The 24,449-nt window shown below is 43.9% G+C and overlaps 1 protein-coding gene and 1 long non-coding RNA gene across 2 annotated transcripts in view; one reads left to right on the top strand and one right to left on the bottom strand.

Moving 5' to 3' along the window:
• On the bottom strand, positions 1-10,037 carry LOC137468260 (uncharacterized). Its single transcript, XR_010995830.1, has 3 exons — positions 9,926-10,037; positions 2,471-2,629; positions 1-1,470 (listed from the first exon to the last, which is right to left on the bottom strand). It is a non-coding gene; the product is annotated as an uncharacterized lncRNA (long non-coding RNA).
• The window catches only part of LANCL3 (LanC like family member 3), a 36,722-nt gene continuing 21,884 nt past the window's right edge, over positions 9,612-24,449 (top strand). The window contains exon 1 of the mRNA XM_068179781.1: positions 9,612-10,225. Within this exon, the coding sequence (XP_068035882.1) occupies positions 9,680-10,225 (546 nt within the window). The 5' untranslated portion in view covers positions 9,612-9,679. The remainder of the gene's footprint in view (positions 10,226-24,449) is intronic.

The raw sequence follows: 24,449 nt of genomic DNA, 5'->3' as shown, positions 1-24,449 counted from the left end.
CAGAATTTCCTGGCTCCTGTCCCACCTCTTCTGCCCTGTGATCAGGGCACCTGCTCGTCCTCTGCTTGGAACTCTCTGGGAGAAGAAAAATCTGAGCTTTCTGGGCCTGCAAGGCAAGCACCAAAGAGGGTAAACTTTTAAAAACACAAGGCAGGGAGAGGTTTTAGTGATGGAATGAATTTCACCTGGCAAGTCACCTTTAATCCAGAGATGGATTTTCAGAAACCTTAATTTTCAGCCAAGGATTAAAATGGGACCTACAAAGAAATAACGAATAACATTACAAACACATGTAATCATCTGTCCCAACCTCACATGTTTAACAGTCACGTCTGCGGGCCATAGGGCGAAGAACAGGGATCCAAGGACATACAATGTTAGCAGCAAAATGTTGCTCGAGTTCCACAGAGCTCCTTTCCCAGCCCACTTCCAGCCTGCCACCGAGGAGTGTCCATGCTCTCCAGCACGTGTGTGCCAGGGATATGGGGCTGGAAGAGTAGGAGGTTCATTACCTTGTTCTAGAAGTTACTTAGGTGCTATTTTAGAAAAAGGTCATCACTGGGCCATAAAATGCTTGGAAAATATCTTCTCTCACTATTTCTCCATGGCAATGGCAGGGAGAATGCCAGTGGAAAATTCCTGTGCGTAATGAGGTCAGATATACTAGTTTTTCCATCCTTTTTAACTACCAAAGCAGTGAAAAGCAACTGAAATGACAGTCAAGGCTGATCCAGACACAGCTCCAAGAAACATTGTGCAAGAACAGGACCTTGATGTAAACAGGAGTTCAGGACCTTAATGCAAATGGGAGTCACTGAAAACATCAGGCTGATTGCCTGCTGAGATGGGGTTGTTCTAATCAGAAGAAATATTTGAAAGCTAACTCCATCTCCTGAGCACAACAATGCCTAAACCCAAAGGTGGATAGGGGAACATGTGACTGAGCACTCCAGCTGGGCCTTGGAGCCTCAGAGCCAGCATGAGCTGGAAGGGAAGTGACATAAAGAGAGGGAACAGTTCGTACACTGGCCAACAAGCAGAGGTTTAATTTCTCCCCAGCAGGTAACAAACACGGACATCTGTGAAAGTCACTGTGCAGTGAATAACAAACACCCAAATGTGGGGCATCCAGAGAGGCAGCCAGTCCAGCCCTGCCAGCATCAGCAGCTGCACTCCAAGCACAAAGCTTTTACTGCAGTGACTATTGACCGAGCCCAGCAGCCCTTTGGAAGGAGAGGCTTCTCATCCAACTGGGTATCGGTGCCTGATTCGGAGAGCTGAGGCTTTGCTTCATAATTTGGCTCTGACACAGGGGAACAGAGCAGCAAGAGAAGGCAGCAAATGCAGGCAAACCCTTCTGAACTAGTTGTGGTGCTAAAAAGTACTGGTTTTAGCCTCGTCTTTGCACAAATGATGAAAACAACGCTGTGGCATGAAAAAGGCTGGCTTTACAAACAGTATGGTGGAAACCTGCAAGTAAACCAAGCAAATAAGTATGCCAAGTAAACCAGGTAAATAAGTATGCATAACTGGATTCATTTGTTTTTAATGAAGTGCAATAATTAAAGTAATAATTAGAGAAAGGAAGGGATCCATTTTAAAATTATTTTCAAACTCACCACAAGTTTTGTTTTCAAATTTGAGCTTATACATACATACCTATATGTATAAAGGTAAGTTTGTGTATAAATATTACATACATATAATTTTCTTTATCTACACTGCATTTTTCATAATTAAAGAATTTGAATCATCTGCCTTACACTGAGAATTTTTAATAACCATGTTTGTATGGGAAATACAGTGGGTTTTTTTCAGCCACTCACTAGTACCACTTTATGAAGCCTTAAATGGCTTCAAATGCCCTTTAAACAGGCTTAATTCTGCTTACTTCAGAGAAATCTCGATTTACAGAAAGCTGGAAGAGGGGAATCTTGCTCCAGAACAGTATTGGTCTGATCCATTCAAGCATGAACTTTTTATATCAAGTCTGTAAGCAATAATTCTGACCCATATGGTTTACTGAATCAGAGCCTAATTTTGTAATATCCCATCCAAATTTATATCACAGTACCTGAACATTTTGCCTTACCAACTAGAATGTTGCCCTGCATAATTCATGAAGCTGTGAATTATTTTTTATATATCCTCTGCCTCTATTTTTTTAGGAAAGCTGTTTGAAAACCAAACCAAAGAAAAACAAAAATGCTTAACAGTGTTCTGAAACAAACTTAGACCATGATGTTGTGAACAGCACAGAGAGCAGTGAGGGATTGTTCACACATACAAGATAAATCCTAGATGTAAATATTTCCTTGATCATAGCTTACACACTTGAGGGTGCAAAAACAAAGCAAAATATTTTTGTTCCAAGTCCAATAAAAACACTTCACATTATATTAATTTAAAACTTGAAAATACCCATGAAACTTGCTCCTACTAAAAAAAAAACCAAATCAGACTACAGTACCTTTAATATTTCTGTTATCACCCTCTTGGATGCTTAACAAGCAAAATAGCATAAACTTCAACAGATGGATCTTTAGCACAGTTTAGCAGAGCTCTATGCATCCCATCAGAGTAGTACAGAGCAGTGAAATTAAGACAGACAGTGCAGTAAGTGCAAGAGCTGTAAATGAATGTGAACAGAAATTGATTTTGAAATGTTCTTGGCACTTTCCCAAGAAAATATTATCACTGTGTTTAAAGAGAAGCATCCCATGCATTGTTTCAGGACTATTAAGAATAAACTCTGGTCTCCTTAATTATTTTCTCTTCTGAGACCTATTTTCAGTGCAGCTGCAACATTTACATAAAAACCAAGCAAACTTGTATAGATTGTCAAACTTAAGTAGAACAAGAACTGTACTTGAGCACCACATCTAGTTCTGGGCTCCCCAGGACAGGACAGATATGGTGCTACTGGAGAGAGTCCAGCAAAGGGTCACTGTGATTTTAAAGGGCCTGAAACACCTCTCCCACAAGGAAAGGCTGAGAGATCTGTGACTGCTTGGCCTGGAGAAGAGAAGAATCAGGGAGGGACCCTGTCAGTGCAGAGGAACACCTGGAGCGAAAGTGCAAACAGGACAGAGCCAGGATTGACTAAGTAGTGCCCAGTGACAGCACAAGAAGCAAAAGGCACAAACTGAAACACAAAGTTCTATCTGAACATCAGGAAACACTTTTTTACTGTGAGGGTGTCTGCACACTGGCACAGGTTGTCCAGGGATGTCATGGAGTCTCTGTGCTCAGATATTCCAAAGCCACCCAAACACAGCTCTGGGCAACTCACCCTAAGTGAGAAGGGGAGGGGAGCTGGACAGAGTGAGGCTGGACCACTTCCAACCTCAGCCATTTTGTCATCCTGTATAGTGAACTGAACTTTAAAATGTGTCAATTAAAAAAAAAAAAATATCTTAAGGAGACTGCACTATCTTGAAGTATCAACCTCATTCCTTTTCAATATTAGTCAAGCCAACTGTTTCATTCTTTGAGTGGACAAGAACTTTGAGTGGACAACTTTGTGTGCAAAGTCAGGTTATTTTATGCTTTCCTAGTTCGCAGCTGTAAGTGATAATGCATTAGCCTCCCACAGAGAGCGGTCAGTATTCTGCAGATTTCTAAAAGCATCTAGACCAGGCTGCTCTCAGGTGCACAAAGCTGGACCTGTGTGAATTTGCATGACTCTGTGTTCCCTAACCTGGGCTGCTTACTTTAGGAAAAACTGAAAACAGCTGGGCTAGAAGGTTCTCAGGAAAAGTCTCATATTAAAGTTTTCATTTTTGTAAACCCAGCGTTGTCTTACAGTTTTGTTAATCTGTCAAAAAAAAAAAAAATCCCCAAAAAAACAAAAGAAACCCCCAATCAAACATAAAAGAACCACCCCACCAAAACAAACAATCAAGCCAAAACACACCAAAACACCTGGGAGAAGTTTTGCTTATGGACAATGTTGTATTTGTGTGTGTCTGTGTGTACACATCTTGTAACACACACCATTATCACAGGGCACTATGAAATATGTCAAACTAAGAGACCCAGACCTGGCCAAAGCATGGCCAAGATGGAAATTTTAAAGAAGGCCGAACGCTGCACTAGTTTTGATGATTCAGAAGTTGGAAATCTTCAATTTCCATTATCATGTATCTAACTTCCTTAGCATATCATTAAAGGATAACTTGTTTCTGCAGGTGCTAGCTTTCCTCAAGGACATAAAACCATTATTATCATTATCATCATTAGTTGTGTGTAAGACTCCATGACATTTTCTTATCACACTCAGTGTTACAGCCTGAAATCCCAGCAATTTGCATCATTCCTCAGTGCCTGTGGCTGTGCCCAAGGCCCAGTCACTGTTCCCAGCTCCCTTCATCACCAGGCAGGGACTCCTCCTGGTGAGGTCCCTGCCCTGGCAAGTAGAAGCATGGTTTGTTAATAAAAGTCTATAATTTCCATCACAGCAGTTACTGAGATCAGCTAACACCAAGGCAATAGCAAAATGTACTAGCTGACTTCCGATATTGATTTTTGTTCCTGTACTTTGAAATGCTTCCAACTTCTGGCTGTGACAAAAATGTTACAATTAAAATCTTGGATATCACACTGACACCTATTGTAGAAAAGATGCACTTAAGGAAATTTAGAATTTACAATATATTATGTACTGACAGACTAATTAATGACACAAAAAGAAGTATTTGGTTTAAATATCAACAGTAGAGTGCCCAGTGGGATTCTTTGCTTCCTTACGCTATCAGACAATGCCAGAGCGGTGCAGAGAACTGCAGATGAACCACTGCTCTCCAGGCATACAAGAGTAATTGTGTTCAGTAGAAATCACTTTGAACATTAAAAAAAAAAAAATGGGACAACCTGCTGGACAAAGAAACTGTTAATTTTGACAGACATGTCTGAGAAGAGTTCCACCATGCTGTTAATCTGAACAGGCTTGAGCCAAGGGAATAAAATCCGGGGATAACAAAGCCTGTGGAAAAAAAGTTCCAGATAGGGTCAAGGTACTGCTATTTTCAAGTTAGAGTTTTACCAGCTAATCCAAAACTCTGAATTTCAAACTTCCTGTTCTGCAGAAAGCCCTGGCATTTGTGAACAGCTGAAGAGTGATTCACTCATCACAGGTAGTTCTACATAAAGATACTGAAAAATGCAATATTCTCTTCAGAGACTCTGCAACAGCTGTTAAGTTTCTACCTAAGCTGAAACCCTTACCAAAATCATCCTACCTCTCCAAATGGAAAATGTGAAGTTTTGTAATAAAAATCAATTCTGTAAGCAATGAGTACGTCTACCCATGCTTTCAGTATCTTGTTACAAAAATCTGAAAGTTGCCACAAAACAACAAACAATCCCCAAAAACTTCTATTCTTGTCTCTTAAGGAAGAGACATGCATGGCTGTCTCTTCCTATGCTATTCATATGCTATTCAGCATTTTCCACTATCCCATAATTTCTCATGTTTGCTGATTTCTACCATATTTGGTAATTAAGAGAGAGTCTCAAAGAAATTCAACTCCTGTTAAATTACCAAATTTTATTAATCTGAGTAGTGGACAAAAATTCAGTGTGCTCTTGAAGCAAAAGGTAATTCAGTGCAGCCCTGTCTTCTTCTGATGTGTAATTTTCATTGTGATGAAATGGCAATGCATGCACCAAAACTTAGGTTATGCAGAAATTGTATTTGTATTATCACCTACACACAAGTAACAGGAGAAAAGGTTGACTCAGGAAAAGAGATTCTGTTGAGCAATGCCAAGAACATTTTATTTTCAAAACAGGTGTTCATATCACTGCCAAATGATCGCTATGGAACAAAAACCACAAAACTTTTTGTGTGGCTTTGTAAGTGGAGTCCATACAGGACACGGTAGCTCAACCTGAGAAATAAAAAAAAATACTTATGGCAAGAAACCAAAATATATTGAGCAACCAGAAACTGCTGGGACAATTTGGCTCCCAAATAACAATGCTATGAAACCCTTGGAGCTGCCTCCACTGCATGACTACTGGTCAGACTATTCCAAATATTGGCTACTAGCATGGTCTGTGCAGTGCAGTGATAATTCCATCCACCCACCCATCCACCCACCCCCCACCCTTGCCCCACAAAGAACCCTCAACAGAGAATACTGGAAATATAAATACTTATTTTCTGATGTGGGCATGATACAGCTCAGCCTAATTCATTCCTTTCTGCCAATGCCCCAGAGCCAGCTGCCCATCATAAGTGGGACTGCAGGGCTGGGCTGTAAACCCAGAGCCTCTGGGATAGGAGCGTAGATTCCTGGGACAAAGCCCAACCTGGCAGGAAAGGAGCTAACTGCAAAGCTAACCTGCAGTGGCAAAACTCTCTGGGGAGGGAAGAGCAGCACTGGGCAGTAAAGAACCAAGGGCTGATACTGATAGGTAGGATAGGAACTGAGTTTGGATTTAATAGCATGTTTGCTCTAACCAGCCTTGAAAAGCCTGTAGCACAACCCTGCTGATGTGTTCACTCTGTTTAATACAACTCTGTTGCTGAAGCTCAGCCTGTGCATGGAGCCCAGTGCTCACCTTCAGCTCAGGAGAGATGTGGAATACTGGGTTTGGAGAAAAAAACTGCAGCCACAGGGGTATCCCAAAATCCTGAAGGCATACAAAACTGGTACATCACTAAAAAGTATAAAAGACAAATGACAGATCAATCCATAAGACATTTGTTTGGAGATGTCTCCAGTCTCTACATGACAGCTGAAGAGAAGCTGTAGTGGTCTCTTGGAAATATCAGACACCTGGATTCCTGGAGGACTCTGTAAATAAACAAGTAGAAATGAACCGGCATCCATGAACAAGTACACCAATAGGTGCCACTTTGAGCATGGGTTGAACTAGATCCTAAAGTTCCTCCCAAGCCTATTTATTCTGTGGTTAGACATTTTATCAATATGTACAACAAGCAAATCTCCAGAATATGTGTTCTAGAATGGAGGATTTACTAATACAGAACAAACAGCTTCAAGGCTTCAGCTCCCTCCTCTACCCATCACACCAGGATCATATCCCTTCCTTGTACAATCCATACTTTTTCATGACCCTTGGCTTGTGGCATCAGATTTATAGAGCAAAGAGGAGGCACAGCATGCCCAAAGAAAACAAACCAGGGAGCTGCAGAAGTGCAGAGGAGTAAGGGGGGAATTCACATTTTTTGTCAAGCTGAAGATGCTCACTGGAGGCCCACTTTTGCTCTGAAAAGGAAGGAAAATCTCAAATGATAGTGTGGACTACACATGATCTACATTAAATACACCTGAGAATTGACCCAGCTTCTCCTCCAGTTGTATTAGGACTGCACCTGTGCTTGTTTGAGAGAAAAAGATACAGAGCACAACCTGAAAGCATGAAACTTTTGTACATGAACAGTTCAATATTTGGGAGGTGTGCTGCTACAGGAAGCATGTGTTTTTTCAATGTATCTCTCCCTTTGGCTTTGGTGGTTTAATACTCATACAAAAGAAGTACAGCAGAAACTGTCATCCTCATTTCTTGCTTGATTGCTCTGTGACATTTGCTAAGCTCTCTTTATTTCAACAGAAGACTCCCCAGAGCACAGAAGGTGTTCCTTCTTGGCATGTCTTTACTGACTCCCTTTTGACTCTTATGTAGAAAAATGTTGCTAACTCAGCTCATTTTCTTATAAAATCTGTATTTTTCTTAAATCCTTTGCAACTGAAACTGGCAGAGATCCAGTTCCCTTTGTTGAGGTTCTCAAAATGAGAGAGCCTTCTTAATGTGAAAAGAAGACCGAATAGATGAAGAAAGCAACCCCAAAATGTAAAATAAATTATGTCAGAATGAAAAATAAAACCCCCAAATTTTAACTTAAAAAAGCATTTAGGTAATACACTTTTCTAGAATCAACAGAAATTCTGCTGGAAAATCTTTAGCTACACTATCAACCCTATCAATGGGCACCAACAGAAGCCAGTTTATGACAGAAAATAACATATGAATGAGATGTCCTAGCCATTTACAGGGCATTTTCACATTTTCAATGCTCTGGACTGCCAAGGTCTGTATGGTAGAAATCACATATGGTACAATTGTGAAAAAGCCAGAAAATGGGGCTTTAAGGAACACAGCACAAACACAGACTAGTATGTGGGTATCTGGAATGTAAACATGGCAAAATGGCACTGAAGAGAAGTGAAGAAACCAAAATCAGGGGGTGAAAGCAAATATCTCTGAGATCACAAACCACATAAAAAAGGAGAAGAGAGAAAGGACAGATCAATTGAATAAAAAACAGGGTGTAAAAGTGCAAGTGAGGACCTGCACAGGGTTGAAGGAAGTTGGCTGAAACAAGTAGCCATCATGAAGCTGAGAGAAGCCAGCCACAGCTTCAGAGAAGATCTTTCAGCATCCAAAGGACAGTGTTCTGGTGCTTGCTACTGCTGTGCCAGCTGATGGTTACTGCCTGGAGCCTCAGCAAGCTGCACCTTCCACCTCTCTTTGGGAAGGTCCTCAATTACTGAGACTGCATGTCCAGAGAAAGTACCAGAGATTACCAGGTGCCCATAAGTCACAGGTCTTGGATGAGAAATTCACGTATGGTGCAGAAGTTCACATCATCAGGGGCAGAAGTTACAACTGTGTATTTGTATCATGAAAGACTTGCTCTTAATCTCTACTTTAAGATTTTTTTTCTTTTTTTTTCTTTATTTCTTTTAACTGGACTCTATTCACTGACCTAAATTTTCTGCTCCTCTTAAGCTCTGCTTGGCTCATGCATGAAGGAAAGGGACCGATGATGGCCTTGTGCCACCACTGGTCTGCTGGGGACTTGCTTAGCTTCCCATGTAAATTGGCCTCGCGCTGCCCTCGTTTGGATTTGGCTCCATCCTTCAGCTTTGGCTGCAGCAGCCCCCGAGGGGCCGTTCCACAGCCAGGAATAACTCAGCAGCTCTCCGGCCACCCTTCCAGCCCCTGGATCTCTCCAGCAGACCATTTAACCCCTGCTCCTCGGGGATGCAGAGCCGGGCAAAGGTGATGCACCGGCTTCCCTGCATGAAGGAAGAGCCCCACGGCAGGAGGTGCCGAACACCAGAACGGAGTCAGCCCCTCGCGTGTCTCAGCCCGGCGGTCCGGAGATCCGGGCCGGCCACAGCCTCCCCGGGCGGCCGCCGAGAAGCGCTCGCCGAGCGCAGGTGGGGCGGCGGCGGCGGCGGGCGAGGGGCGCTGGGCGAGCGCTGAACGCGCTGTGCCGGACCCGAACCGGCTCCGCCAGGGCTCCGGGCTGGCATCACCCATCGCTCCGGGCTGGCATCACCCATCGCTCCCGGCCGGCATCGCCCACCGCTCCCAGCTGGCATCGCCCACCGCTCCGGGCCGGCATCGCCCACCGCTCCCGGCCGGCATCGCCCATCGCTCCCGGCCGGCATCGCCCATCGCTCCCGGCCGGCATCGCCCATCGCTCCCGGCTGGCATCACCCATCGCTCCCGGCCGGCATCGCCCTCGCCTCGGCAGCAGCGCCTCGCCCGCCCCGTCGGCAGCCGCGGGCAGCGGGAGCGCCCCTTGCCCGCCTCTCCGCTGCCTCCCCGCCCGCCTCCCCCGCGCTCCCTCCGCCCCCTCGGCCGGCAGCTCCCGCCCGCCGCTCCCCGCTGCGCAGAGCGGCCGCGCCGGCGGGGGATGGAGAGCCAGCGCTGCTTCGCCAACCGCTTCGATGACTACCCGGGCAGCCCCGCGGCGGCGCCGGACAGGGAGGCGGCGGTGCCGCTGGTGACGGCCACCATCGAGCGCATCCTGCGGGAGCTGCCGCCCCTGGGCGGCCCCCGCGGCTGCCCGGGCGGGCTGTACGGCGGCGTGGCCGGCGTGGCCTACATGCTGTACCACGTCGCGCAGTGCCCGCTGTTCGCGCCGTCGCGGGACTCGTACCTGCGGGCCGCCCGCCGCGTCGTGGACGCCTGCCTGCGCTACCAGGAGGGAGGCGGCGAGGCCGACGCCGACACCCGCGCCGCCTTCCTGCTGGGCGGCGCCGGGGTGTACGCGGTGGCCGCGCTGGTCTACCGCGCCCTGGGGCTGCCCGACTACGCGCGGCCGCTGGGCAAGTTCAGGGAGCTGAGCGAGGTCTGCGCCCCGCTCTCCTTCCTCGAGTGCGGCTCGGACGAGCTGTTCGTGGGCCGCGCCGGGTACCTGTGCGCCGCGCTGGTGCTGAAGCAGCGGCTGGGCATGGAGGTAAGGGCGGGCCGGGGGCGGTCACCCGGGCGGCTTTCCGCGCCGCCGCCGGGCCGGGACGGTGCCCTCGGCGCTAGAGGGGGATGCGGCGGTGCCGCGGCTGTCTGCAGCTTGAACTTTCGGGGGCCAGCTTCAGAGCCCCCGGGGAGCGAGTCCCTGGTGGCTGTTCTCATCAGCGCTCCTCCCCGAAATGAAAAGATGCGGCTTTGGCCAGAGGGAGCGGGATGGGGTCCCGGCTGTGGAGCGGAGCGCTGCGTCCCGGGGCACGCCGAGAGCATCAGCTGTTGGTTGCCGGGTGGTGAATTAGTTGGCAGAAGCCACCCCGGGCTTTTCGAGAGTATTTCCGTAAAATGAAGTGGGCAAGAGAAGAAGTAGTTTTGAGTAAAACAGAACGAGGAACCCTGTAATTCTAAGCGGTGCTGCGCTGTAATTTGTAAGCGGGGAGCCTGATTTTCAGAGGCATTTGGTCTTGTTAACCCCAGCATACAGACTTTCGGAAATCTGGCCCTGTATTTTGGTACTTTTCATGAACGAGAGCAGGGATTTTTTTGCTGGAAGGGTTAGATGTGGTTGTGGTTCAGCATAGTATTGTTTTCAGTAGTCGGGACTTTACCCCAGGACATTGTCATTGTCAGTACAATTCAACTGACAATTCAGAGCTTCCACTGATTATGGCATAATAATTATTGCAACTGATTGTGTTTGCTGTGCTGATTGTTACTAAGTGGCCAGTGTGCTATCTGAACAGGCAGTTGGTAGATTTTTTTCCCCTGTCCTCTTGTCAGGTCCAATCTGTGTTTCCTCTGTTAATCACTGATTTGTAAGTTCATATGCTTCTGGCTTTCTTCCCTCCCAGGAGAGGAAGCAAGATTTATTTATAAGTAAATAAATGATGTAAAAACTAGTGGCTGTGCCCCATCCAATACCAGTCACTGCAATTGGAGTCTGAGGAGATTCACTTAATGGAGGTCTCAGGAGGCTCCAGGGTATCCAGAGAAGCCAGGAAGAATGTTAAATACTGTGATTGCCTTGAACTAGAATTCGTAACCACACTAAGCATTTCAAGTAGCATACCAAGCCTGCTGTTTCTTTTTACAGGATTGTCTGACAATCATAACCATAAACATGGTTATGTTATTTGTAACCATAACATAACCAAATTTCTCATTTGACAGCCTTTCCCATGACAGGAAAGTTTTGTAGACATGTCACAATCCATTGTGCAGCAGTGCCTGCCTGAAGGGATGGCTTCTCATGGAGAAATAAGCCATCCCTGTTGGTTCAGTTTGCACTGGGGGAGTGTGTCCAGCACCCATGTCAGTGCTTATGATGGTGTTGTGACATTCCAGCAGAAGGAGGTGGCACCCTGCACTCTACTGCTTTATTTAATGCTATTTCCATTTGCCTTACATCCCTGAGAGCAATTGCTGAACAGCTGGGAGAGTGGGTGCAGTCACCTCTCACAGGCAGCGTGAGCAGTGGGAGAGCTCTCCTCTATTTTGGTGAAAAATTGTACTAAAGGCAGCTGTAAAGAGTTACACATCCCCACAGGTAAGCACAGGTGTGCACTTACTGTGGAATCTATTTAGCAGGTGGGTTAATTGCTATTTTGTCAATAAAATATATCCTGTGACCCCTTACTGATGTTTTCATTGATGAGCTAACATCCTTCTATATTATTATTTCTTCTGTCAAATACATTGTAATTTTAAATGCACAGTGCAAGAAAAAAGCACATCACTAATAATTAATAAAATCATTTTTTTAAAATTTTAACAAAGATTAAAAAAAACTTGCAACTAAAATATTTTGCTTCTTTGTGAGGAGAATTATGATTTCTAGTCTATATGTACTCAAGCTTGAGCAAAATTTGTGTCCTTCGATAAATACTCCAAGCCTAGTACAGAATTATTTTAATTAGTACATTGCCAGACCAAACCTTGCATCTTTTTACAACTGAAGAAAGGGATGCCCAGAGAGAGTGCATGTCATTTATTACCCAAGGTCAAATTGTAAGCCAGGTACATCCCAGAATAGAAGCAATATCTTGTGATTCGAACCGCTGGAAAATGCTACCTCCTGTAATTTGATTGTGCACAGCCTCACATGGCTCATTGCAGCATGTTTTCTTGTTACCCACGTTCTTTTTTTTCTTTTTTTTTTCTTTTTTTTTTTTTTTTTTTTTTTGAGGACACTGTGCAAATATTTCCAGCACAAAGTGAAATACATGTCTTACGTTGAAACGCAGCCGCTGCTGCCCGCATGGTTTTTTCCTCTGAAGGAGTCAAACGGTGACCTACATACGAGAAATCACTTGTCCTTGAAAAAGGCCTTTTGAGGGAATTTTATAATTTATGTCTTGTATTTGTTTTTTGTTTAATCCAGGCAGGGATGGAAGGTGACAGCTTCATTTCAGCAGACACGTGTCTAGCTCAGCTGCTGTGCCCCAATACTTCCATTTCTTGCTAAAGAGTTCCGGTGTCTTTAAGCTCCGCATGTTCTTCATGAAGTTAATGGACTGTCCTGAAGGATCCAGTCTGTTGGATAACACTGACCTCATGTGAAGAAGGCATTTGCATTCAGCTGGTTTTCAGATTTTTAGGCTAATACAGCATTTTTTCCATGATTAATTAATTGGGATTTTTTGCATGAGTAAGGATTACTTCAACAGTCAAGGCTTAACAGGATTTGACTTTCATGATGCACTGTGCATTAGGAAAGATGTTTATTTTCATCCCTTCTTTAATTTCCATTATATTGCAGTCAGTGCTTCCCAGACAGAGAAAGGTAAAATATTGTTTTGGCAGAAACAGTGTGTCATTTGTATAAGGTGCATGTACTTTAGCTGTCCTTAACTGCTGTGTTTTCACCATTCAGGGGGAAAAAACTGTTTTATTCTCTTTTAAGTGCATCTTTTTTCTAATGCTTGTAGTGTTGGTTCATTGTGTGTCCTTGGGGAAATCTGTCAGTCCTGCTTTTAATTACCTTCACTCACTCTGTTTGCTCGGGCAAACAGCAGTAAGACACCATTAAAATGGTGGTCCCGTCCCTCTGTTTGGATGATATCTTATCCTCTCCTCAATTTTTCTCCAAGATGCTTCTGTCCCATTTCACGGTTGATGGAGCATGGTGTGCCTGGGTCGATGCACTCCCTTTGGCAATGTAACTGTCAGATGACGGGAAAGGTACAGAAGTTCAAGTGGCTCCTTGTATTACCATCTGCTAAAGATGTTGCTGCCTTTTAGCACAGCTTGGGTTATCTTTTAATAACTGACTCTGTGGATGGGCTCCACTGACTTCCACTGGCTCAGGGTTGCAGCAGCACAGACAGCAGTGGTGCCCTGTAGGAGACAGGGCAGCATTTGGCACAGCCTGGGGCTGTGATTTCATAGGAGACCCTGGTTTCAAAAGACTTTGGGGACCCCGTGAGAGACCCTTGCTGCAGTTGCAGGGGTGACAAGGTGAACCAGCACACTGTGGCAGCAGCGTGGCCAAACCTGTTTGCTCAGGGACTGAGGCACTGGGGAGTCTCGAGAGCCTCTTGAGGCTCTCCAATGCCACAGCGGTTCCTGTCTCTGTGGCAGAGGGACATCTCAGTTTCCTTCTCCAGCCAGTGCTAGGTCACCACTTGGTGTGCATTTCCAGGGGTGTTATCCTGTCAGGGTGTGGAGAAGACTGATATTCTGTCAGGGCCTGCTCAGAAAGGGCCATGGTCTTTCCAGCAGGACCTTGTTGAGTGTAAATGGTGAATGGTGAAAACCATTCTTATCCTGCCTGCCCTCTGTCACCAGAGCCTTTTTGTCCTGGACCTCAGGAGATTGCAAATCAAGCTGAATGAGTCACCTGGTGTGTGGAAAGCAGGAATAGCTCTGCTGTGGGATGTCTGGGATCTGGGTGCCAGAGCAAGGCGCGTGTCAGGCGTTACTGTAAGAGGCAGTGGAACGGACGGATGTGCAGTGTGTGGAGCCTGACGGGTCCAGCCAGTGTGTGTTTTCTAATATTCTGAGAGAGAAGATACAAATACATGAAAACTCTTTTCTTTCAGCTTCTCGGACAATTCTAGATGGTGTTATTGGTTCCTTAGAGCCTTCCCTCCAGATAGTCAGTGAGTGTTTAAAGACTCTTGTAGGCTACTTTGCTCCGCTTTTTTCTTTTTTTTCAATCTCGTAGGAAAAAAATGGAAAGTATGAGAGGAAGAATCTTCCTGAGTTCTGCCTAGAACATGTTCATTTGCAACTCTTTAACTTGGAATATAGATGTATTAATGCTGAGCATAGTGTTTCTGAAAGACATACAAATTAAAGATCTTTGAAGGGAGATCTGCAAAATACCCACAAAACTGATGCTTCTCCAAGTGCTGTAGTGCAGAATCCCCGTGTCAGGCTTTAATTCTCACCTGTGCCTGAAAGGGGAGGCTTGGCCTTTGAGGTAGCATTTCGTTCCTCCACTGTGGCCATTAAAGTCCTTTCTCTCCGTGGAAGAATTTGCCAGTTTATGTGAAACGTTGTGGTGTTTTAAATGTCAGATATCATAGTGCCAGCTGGGACTATGCTGATTTCATTATTTCATTTCACACAGGTCACTACACAGTCAGGATCTCTTTTTTTGCCAGAGGATTAAAATGAGTTAACAGTAAAGATAAAATCTTTTCATCCTAGCCTGCCACTTTTAAATGTACAGTCTCCTAGCCATGGTTTTCAAAATTACACACAGGGGATAGATTTTGCATTAGTTTGCTTGAATTGATGAATTTAAACCAGGATTTGAAAACTGGCTTTTTCTAAAGTAAACAGTAAAACAAAGGGAATTATTTGCATCTGGATTTTTTTAAAGGAATCTGAAATAATTTGGGTATACATTTCAGCATTTTCCTGTTTCTCTTCAGCAAGGCAATGCAAATCCTTTTTATTTTAACAGCCTTTGGAGTGAGAGATGGGAACATCTTGATAATGGCTGGATTCAGTTCAATGCAGTGGACCCTGAGTATTCAGCTGTAGAGTCAAAGTAGGAAACTAGAGTTTCAAAATGTTGGATTTCAAGTGAAGTGCACTATTTACCAGCCAGCAAAAAAGCACTGTAAGACAGACTGGATCCTGCTAGAATTGGAGGTTTGATTGACACAAGTTTAGTGACATAAGTTCTGTATTCTGCTGCAGAAATACGGATTTCAACCGCTTATAGCTGAAGTGTGGTATTAAAAAGACAGTTCTGTACAAAAGCAGTGCTGTATCTTTGTGCTTCTTTGTGCTGTTGGAAGAACGTTTGCCTATGCAGCAGCATATTTCTGCTGAAAAAGTAACCCAAGAAGTAATACTGATGTTATAAGAAGAGATTTTAACAAAAAAAAAGAGGAAATATATTTATGTGAGGCACCTCTTGTATCCAGAATTGGTCTCTACATCTCCATCCTTCTCCTGACTTCTTTAAATTTCATGTGCCAGCATTTAACTCTTAAACTTTGCCAGTTCAGTCACCTTCCTCATTATCCCCTTGGAGCGCTTTGAGGTCACCCTTTGGAGGTCGTCGGTGCTGCTTGGGAGCAGAGGTGTTCCAGGCAGTGCCCCTGCCCTCTGCAGGGCTGCCTCTGCCTCAAAGGTGAGAGCTGCAGGACAAAGCCCAGGGGCTGAAATAGGCCATGCTTGTGGAAAGGTGCTGGGCAGTTCCTTGGACCTGTGGAGCGTGTCTGGTGACTGAATCTCTGGGAGCATGTGGAGCCATCAGTGTTTGAAGCAGAGGAGCAGGGGCTCTCTCTGGCAGAGGGTGCAGGGCTGGGCTGGGAGCTGCTGTTTTTCCCAGCATTACTTACTTGGGGTCCCTTTGGTGGCACAGGGTCCTTAAATCTGGGTTTTCAGATTTTTGTGTGGTGTGTTTTATGTGTGCACCAAAGAACTTTATTACCATGCTGTGTTTCTACAGGTAGCAATATTTGACACTGATGTTTTCCCCTCGTGATTTTTGGCCTGGCTCTTACACAGGACCAAAAGCCACAGTTAACTGTGTTAACTGTGTTAACTGTGTTAAAACTCACAGGAGGCTCTGGATGACACAGCAGAAAGGAAGAGTGTGCCTATCGAACATGCTTATGTGGTGGAGTGTGTGGAGGCAGAGACAGGCAGAGAAAGGGGCAAAAGGACATTTGACAGAGGCTGAACAGAGAGGCAAAGAGAGAGACAATTTAAAAATTATTTAAGAAGCAAATTAATTAGTTGCTGGCAAAAGTAGAAAAATGAAAAGGTGCAGGGGGTAGCAGAACTCGAGGATGAAGGGAAAAAGGAAAGAAATAATGTAGTCCCTGGAGCAGGGGCGATTTAAAACTAAAATCCTGTTCTTTGACAGACTGATGGAGATCTAATGGCTAATGTATTCAATTCAGAAGAAGGTAAAAGTTCAACAGAACACTAAACACAGGGAGAAGAGGACAGACAGAGGAGTAAGCTACATTTTGTTGAGGAAAATTACTTTTTTTGTCTGCTTGTTCTGCTTGTTTTTTGTTTGTTGCCCATTCTGTCCCCATATTCTCTTTGCATACACGCTTACATTTGCAGAAATAGCTGTCATCACAGTCAGTGCTTGCAAATCAGAGCACAGCCTTATGTGTTATAGTCCATATTTTCCTTAAGGAATAACTGAGACAACTGCTGATGTCTGGAAGCAAATACAGGCTTTTTCATGAACACTGCTGTACTTTTGACACTGACATTTTCCTGTTACGTGCATATAATGCTATAGATCAGTGTGTAACATGAACAGTAATGCAGTTAGTAAACTTTACTTTGGTACCAGGCTAAAGAAGCAGGACTATGAAGGACTGAGGTGCTCCAGGGAGAAAGAAAAGAGCACCAGGCTAACAAACAATTACTCTGTAAAAGTGTAGCGTCCTCAGCACTTCGCAGCACTGAAATGGAGGGATAAAAGTAAGCTGTAAGTTCCTCTGTAGCCATTTAATACACACTGTCAGAACGTTAGATTTTTACATAAAGATGTAGCACAGCTATGCACCACAACTGTCAGGGTGCAGATGTAGAAAAGATCCTCTTCTTTTGCCTCACCTCCATTAAATCAGTAGATCCTACTTTTCTCTGTTAATTAAAATCAACCCACAGCCCCATTGGCAGGCTGTGTAAAGATTGCAGATCAGGTTCTTAGGCTTGCCTCTGAGCAGTATTAAAGCTCTGTTGAGAGGATCAATCGAAATGGGCTAGTCCTATGGTCCTGCTGTCACCCAACTTCTCTATTCTACCCCTTTTTTAAAAGAAAAAACTGAATTCAATGTATACAATCAGGTCACTATTTTTGATGAGATGATCTGTCAAAACATGTCTTTGTGTCTGTCATGGCAGGGAGTTCTTTGACCATTGACAAGCATGAGATTAAGCACCGAGTGATGTTGTGTAACCTTCTGGCCACTCCATTACAGCAGAGTTCAGGGACAATATCCTGTCAAAACCAGTTATTTCTTATCTATGTTATAGGCTTATTTTCAACAGATAGTTAGTGAGCTGGAGTACCAAGGCAAAATAATTAAAATAGCTGCTTCATTTTAGGCAAACACGATCAAAATGTATTTTAATAGCAGTCCAAGCTGTGGCTGAGTCATTTGGTGTTTCTCAGCTCAGTATATTTTGATGTCTGAGAGAAGAACCGTAAATCTATTTTTGCAGTAATTCAGCATTCCTGAATTCTTCATTTTAACGGCTCGGTATCTCTTGTTGAAGAACAGTGGATCATGAGTGAGACGGAAGGGGTGTCTGATAGCATTGAATTATCTGGGAGGAAGAAGAATGTGGCAGATAAATACACCTTCTATCTGTCCAAGACATTTAGTTATTTTGTGTGGCTAATCTTCTTTGCAGGATGCTTCTAGTCCCTCATTGGTACAATGTTATAAATTTGGGATATGCTGGTCATATTTAGGCTGCTCTTAAATGAAGGCTACTCTTAAAAGTGCGTGGGCCTGGGTCTAGAAGCAGCACAGGACAAAGCAGCTCTGTGCTGGTGGGTCAGTGCCGAACTGGAAGATGGTCATTTCTGCTCATTCCATCCTGGTGGCATTCTGCAGTTTGTCTCCGTCCTGACAACCAAATAATATCCCTACTACAGAGAGCTGACAGGGACCTTGAGGGGTAATTTAGGCTGTCATCTAGCCCACAGGAAGGTGTACCTGTGCCTATCATTGCTTACAGCCCCTCCCTGACTTGCTCTTCATACCCCCAGTTAGTGGTGAGGGAGCTGCAGTCTGCCCTGGATGTCTGACACACTGCTTTGTTAGAAAGTCCAGCCTAATGACTAAGCTGAATCTTGCTGTAATTTAAGCCTGATTTCCTTGTCCTCTCGATTGAGAAATTGTAAGAAACTTTGTTCCTCTCTGCAGAAGCTCTTTAGATTATAATTTCAAGACTTAAAATTTTTTACCCTTGTTTTTTTTCTTCTCTAAACAATCCTAATCCTTCCAATCTTCCCATGTGTATCATGTTTTCCTAAATCTCTGATAATTCCTATTGCACTCTGCCAGTCTCCCTCCAACCTTTCCTGAAGAGGGCCAGGAGTTGGACACATACTTCTGGCAAAGGCCTTTCTAGTTTAGCAAAGAGATAACTCTGTTTCTTCCAGGTCTTTTTCTCATATACACAGCTGTGTAAGGTGTTTGCATCTCACACCAGCCTGACACTGACTCACCTCCAGCTCATGACCTGCTGTTATCCAGCAGCCTTTTAATGGGCTGCAGCTCATGGACAGGTATTCTTTAGGAAAATCTCTCCACAAGTGAAGTAGGTAGGGGTCATGTGGTGACAGGGAATCATTGAACTGTGCTGTGATATGCAAGATGAGAAGATTCTTCACCTGAAGGAGCATTGTGTCATTAATACCAATTAGAGAATCTCTTTTCATTTGCTCCGTGAATAAAACTGGGAATATTCTATATTGTAACTTGAGGTGTGCCAGTACATATCCAGGGGACGTCTGTGAAGTGTTGAGAGTTCTTTTGTGGAAGTACACTTGGAGCAATTTATCTGAGAGGGCTGTATTAAGTCAATTATTTTGTCCGCATGAGAAATCAAGGAGTAAGTGAAATCTGAAGCGTCTGGAGGTTAAATTTAGTCTGTTCTTGTGATTTACTTTGGTTGCTAATGTAAAGATAAGGCTCAGTGTTGTCTCTTCTTTTTGCCATCTGTGAAATGGCTAATGCTATACTTGCTTTAGTTTTCTGGGACTAAGCCAGTGATTAAGTAGTCAAAATTCCAGTTATAATAGCAATGGACTGCAAGATACACATTCCACATGGAGCTGTTTAAATTTGATTAGAGCTAAGTTGGTCAAATATGAACTTGGGGAAAATTCTTAGCAGTAGAACAGAAAATGAAAGTTATTCATGCTCTTTAAATAAATACTGTTTTGTTTGGTTTTGTTCTTGCGGAGCTGAATCAATCATGAGCTTTCTTATGCCAGGCTGCCATTTTCATCCATACGTGTTTTTTTATTATGCCATCAAAAATGCCTGGAAATAATCCTCATTTGGCTGCTACACATCCAGGAGACAAAACATAGACAGAGTTGTAGTGTGAATGCACTTGTCCTATTTTGATTTTATTCTCTAAGCACTGTGGGACTGCTAGCTTATTTTGGTAAAACAAATATTAAAAAAAAAAAAAAAACAATACACAGGTAAGCTGAGTCAAATTTGGACTTGAATCTAAGGTTTCAAAATGAATAAAATCTACACCATCTATCTGAACAGTGGATGAGCGTACTCAGACCTGGATTTGGCACAGTTGTAGAGTCAAAGCATGGCCACAGCTGGAAGGCACCTCTGGAGATGTTCTGGTCCAGCCCCCTGCTCACAGCAGGGTCCACAAGAGCAGATTTCCCAGGGCTGTGCCCACTTAGTTTTGAATATCTCTGCTCTATGCCTTTCCTAGGCAACCTGTTCCTGTGCTTGGCTACCCTTACAGTAAAAAGACTTTATTTTTATATTTGAGTAGAATTAAGTATTATTTTTATATTAAGTAGAATTTTCTGTCAGTGGGCACTGTTAGGAAGATCCTGGCTCTGTCTCCTCTGCTCTTTTCTATCAGGTATATATTAAGCTATACACATTGATGAAATCTCCAGAGCCTTCTCTTCTCCAGGCTGAGCTCTCCTGGAGTTAGTACATAGAAAGCACACGGTCATTTCTGCTCCATTTGCCTCTCTTCCCCAAAGGCAGCCTCACAATGCCATTCCACCTCCTCTGACTTCTCTAGTACCTTGAATGGGTGAAGAATTGTATTTTTTTTTTCTCTTGCAGTTGCCAGCAGGGAAGTTCAGAAGGGTCAAAAGGACCCACTCAGCACCATGGTCTTCTTGGCAGTCTTTGCTGTATCAAGGAGGGGGAGAATCTTCTCTTAGTAGCTAAATATTAAGGTTTGACAAAATCATTCCTGGTTCTGGCAGGTAGTTGGGAAGGTTGTGGATCTGAAAAGTTTTAGTATAAAGATTTCTTTTTTCTCTGGTTTAGTGCATGCTGCAGCTCAAAGGCTTCTCAAGGGCCTCAGAGCCCTGCAGCTCTGAGTGTCTGTCAGAGAAAATGCCTGTATGATTTTAGGAGCTAGACCATGCCCCACCATTGAAAGAAGATAAAAAAAAACCCCTAGAAGTGCCTGTGCCCCTGCACTGCAGGAACATTATCTCCTGACTGTGTTAATCAAACTCCTCAGTGCTGTTTGCCAGTGGAGGAGGAGAGGTCCCTGTCCCACGTGAAGTGTGAGCAGCCACGGATGCATCAGGGGAAAAAGACAAAACCTTTTTCTGAAAGCTGAATTACAGGCCAGGGCGTAATAAAACATTCTTTCCAGTGTCTGCAGATGGCCAGGACACCCCTCAAGCACGGGGGCTATGAGGGAGGTTCTTTTCCTGTTGTTATTTTTGTGGAATCTCTTTCAGGTTCTGCATGACAGACATCAGAGGACTTCAGTGTCCTTCTGGGCCCTTGAGGTGAAGCTGTTTTATTCCAAGGACATCAGAATATTAAGCACACAAAATAGGGTATGAAAGGCATCCAGTAAAGAGTTTTAAATGCATGTATTTTGACTTAACAGTCTTGCCTTGGAAAACACACTTTGTGATCTGTAGCTCCAGAAATAGCTGTGTGGGGCCCTCCTGTCTCACTTTGCTCAGTTCCTCCTGTGGGGCTGCAGGGAACACTCATGTAAAATGGACAAATCCAGCAAAAGAGAAGATGGCATTGGGTGCTCCCAGGGCACCGTGTGTCATCTGTAACATGAGCAATTGTATTTCCTGTTAGTTAATTGCATGCAAGCTAATGGCCAAGTGCTGTGACTATTTCTTTATTACTGATGGCAGTGGTGTGATTTGTCTCATGGCTCTTATTCTTCCTCCTTGCTGTGGGAGGTTTGAACCCTTAGAGTAATATGAACTGTGCCTTCTGATACAGCAATCTCTTTTTCCCAAAGTCTGCTTGGTTTACTGAGAACTGAGGAAAAAGTAGCATAAAGGGAAAATAGATAAAATGTTCCTAATTCTATTATAGTACCAAATGGTAATCTTGCAACTAGGATAAAAATACAGATAGTAATCCCATTACTTACCAAGTAAGCTACGTTTTAAGGAGCACAGTATTCCACACTTCCTCAAATAAATCCCATGACTCTTGCTCTGCCCTTGAAATGTGGCAGTGTTGAATTATAAGTGACTGTATTTGAAATATGACTTGGATTGTGTTTGGAGTTGTGGGCATATTTCCAGGCAATGCTAATGGCACTGTATGCCCCTGGAAACTCTTTTGTTACTGTCCTTTGCTTCAGAGCCGTCTTGTCGATGTGCCCTGGAGCATCTGGGAGCCACATACAGAACATCAGGATTTTTACTACATCAGGCTGCTTCTACAGTCTAAGGATAGAGTAAAATTCAGATGACTCAGAGGACTTGATCACCTTCATCTGGTTTTCCTGCATTATGTTGTCAGCATTCTTCCTGTAGCTTAAGTTGATATTTCTATTCCGTGGCTTATTGGCATGGCACAAATTGCAGATCATCACACAAAGTAAAAGTGGCATGATGCCAGCATGGATTTCTCTAGAATTCCCCCTGCTTGAAGGCAGTGCTGGTGCTACTTTCAAGTGACTAATTTTTGCCTTAGTTAGCCTGTGAATGATGCTGTTGTGTCGTTTACCTCATTTAACTAATTTCACAGGTAGCCACATTGTTCCTCAGCAGCAAATATTTAGACATACTTCCAGGTGTCACAGGCCTCATAAAGATCTGCATAGTAGAACTGTACACATTGGGCAGCATGACATGGAATAAATAAGTCTTTTGAGACAAGCAAGATCACTTGTTGTAAAGAACAGAATCATAAAATTAGTGGCTGATGAAAGTAACCAATACCTTGTTTACATTTGAATAGGTCTTTTGATGCAGTGTCAAAGATAATCTTCTTTGAAAACTTAATTCATGCTGGCTTGCATGGGACATTGTGGATTTGGATTTGGCTGAAAGAACCACAAGCAAAGCTAATCATAAGTACTAATAAGGGACTGATGTAGCAACCAGCCTTATTTATTATATTCATTAATGATCCAGAAGAGGCAGATATCTGGATAAGAATTGCTTTGGCATTTAAACTGAAGCAAGTGCCAGACGTTATGCACAGGCAGAGGGAAAGCATGAGAACAGCTCAAGAGATTAAAAAATGAGCTAAAACAAGGTTTATTTTTATTTTTTTAGTGTAAGCACATGTATCTGCGAAGAAATATCTGTAATACCTATCCTGTATGCTAGGAAGAAAGTGAAATTCAAGCAAGGTGGACATGACAGGGCCTGAGTACATCAGAGTTCAGCACTTACTTTAATGTAAAATCTCCTACATTCCTTTGCATTTATTCTCCATGGGAGTGAACAGCTAATATCAATGAAAAGCCATAACCAGTTCTCGTTATCACAACATGGCATCCACAAGGTGAGTGCCATTTTGGACTCCTTACACAGCTCTACCATCCAACAGAAATATTATGTATTTACTCTGTGATTCCTCAGACCCTTCCATTGCCTAAAACTCACCCTGGATGCCAAAACATCCAAAGTTTTGTAGTCAAAACTTTCCCTGGTGGGCTGGTGAATAAGGTTGGATACTCTTAAATGTCCAAGGCACCCAATTTATGCCCTGGAAATCTTCTGGCCATCTTTTGATAGGCGTGTACATCCTGAGAGTGCTGTGTTGAGGGTCACATAAGCCATGCCAAGCAATTGATAGGCCAACAGCTGCCTCACTCACCATCTGTGGAGCTCTGGTGCAGATTTATAGTGCTGTCTTTTCTACATGGTATTTATGCAACTCCTTCCAGTTTTCCCACAGGTAGTGGCAGTTTGCACTCCATCTCACCTGCCATAACTCATCTCTACATCCTCCAAAGGAGGCTGTAAAGCTGCAGCTGGAGATCACATCCCACATAGCTCATCCGTCCCAGTTTGCTGGAAGTGCTCTTCTCACAGAGCCCCAAGGGTCTGACCTGCTGCAGAGTAAAAGCAAATTTGGCATCACGTCTTTTCCCAGTAGCAAGGGCAGAATATGTTCACCTCTTGTCACCCTTACAGATTTTAGGACCAAATGGGCTCTAAGCAAATTACAGTACAAGTGGGGTCTTCCTTTTTGTATGCAATAACCTTGAGATTTCATCACAGACCTGGCAATTCAAATTCGCCTTCCCTTCTTTTTCTGACACAGGGCAGTGATTTAAGCTGATGCCTCTCAGCAGAGTGTGCTGATGGCTGGAGCATCTTATTGCACCTCTGATTGAAATTACTCAAACATTCTTCAGAGCACAGCCTGGAGAGAAGTGCCCCAAACGCTGTCTTTGTCACCTGAAGTGGCAGCCAGGGATGAAACTGTTGCTTGCAGCATGGCAGAGGCACAGTAACTGCACAACAGGTTTAAATAACAGTTTTCAAACTGTTTCACACACAGCACAGCATGGACAGTTGGATGCTTCCGCTTGATTGCAGTGAGGAGCACTACAGTGTATAAACAAATCTTTCTCCTTCAGGATTTGTTTCTAGTGCTCCATCTGGTTTAATGTCTTGTACCAGTGCTAGATGACTCAGCTACACAAATGTCTGTGGAAAGTGGTTCTGAAATGTGTTGTCTGTAACATGCCTAACCTGCATTCATTAAGGACTGGCATTACGCTCTGAAACACAAGGGTTCATTTTTCTTCCAGAATTGATGGGC

Source organism: Anomalospiza imberbis, chromosome 2, assembly GCF_031753505.1.
Source record: "Anomalospiza imberbis isolate Cuckoo-Finch-1a 21T00152 chromosome 2, ASM3175350v1, whole genome shotgun sequence".
NCBI lineage: Eukaryota > Metazoa > Chordata > Aves > Passeriformes > Viduidae > Anomalospiza > Anomalospiza imberbis.
The sequence above is the reverse complement of the archived record's forward strand: the minus strand, read 5'-3'. Positions and strand labels throughout refer to the sequence as shown.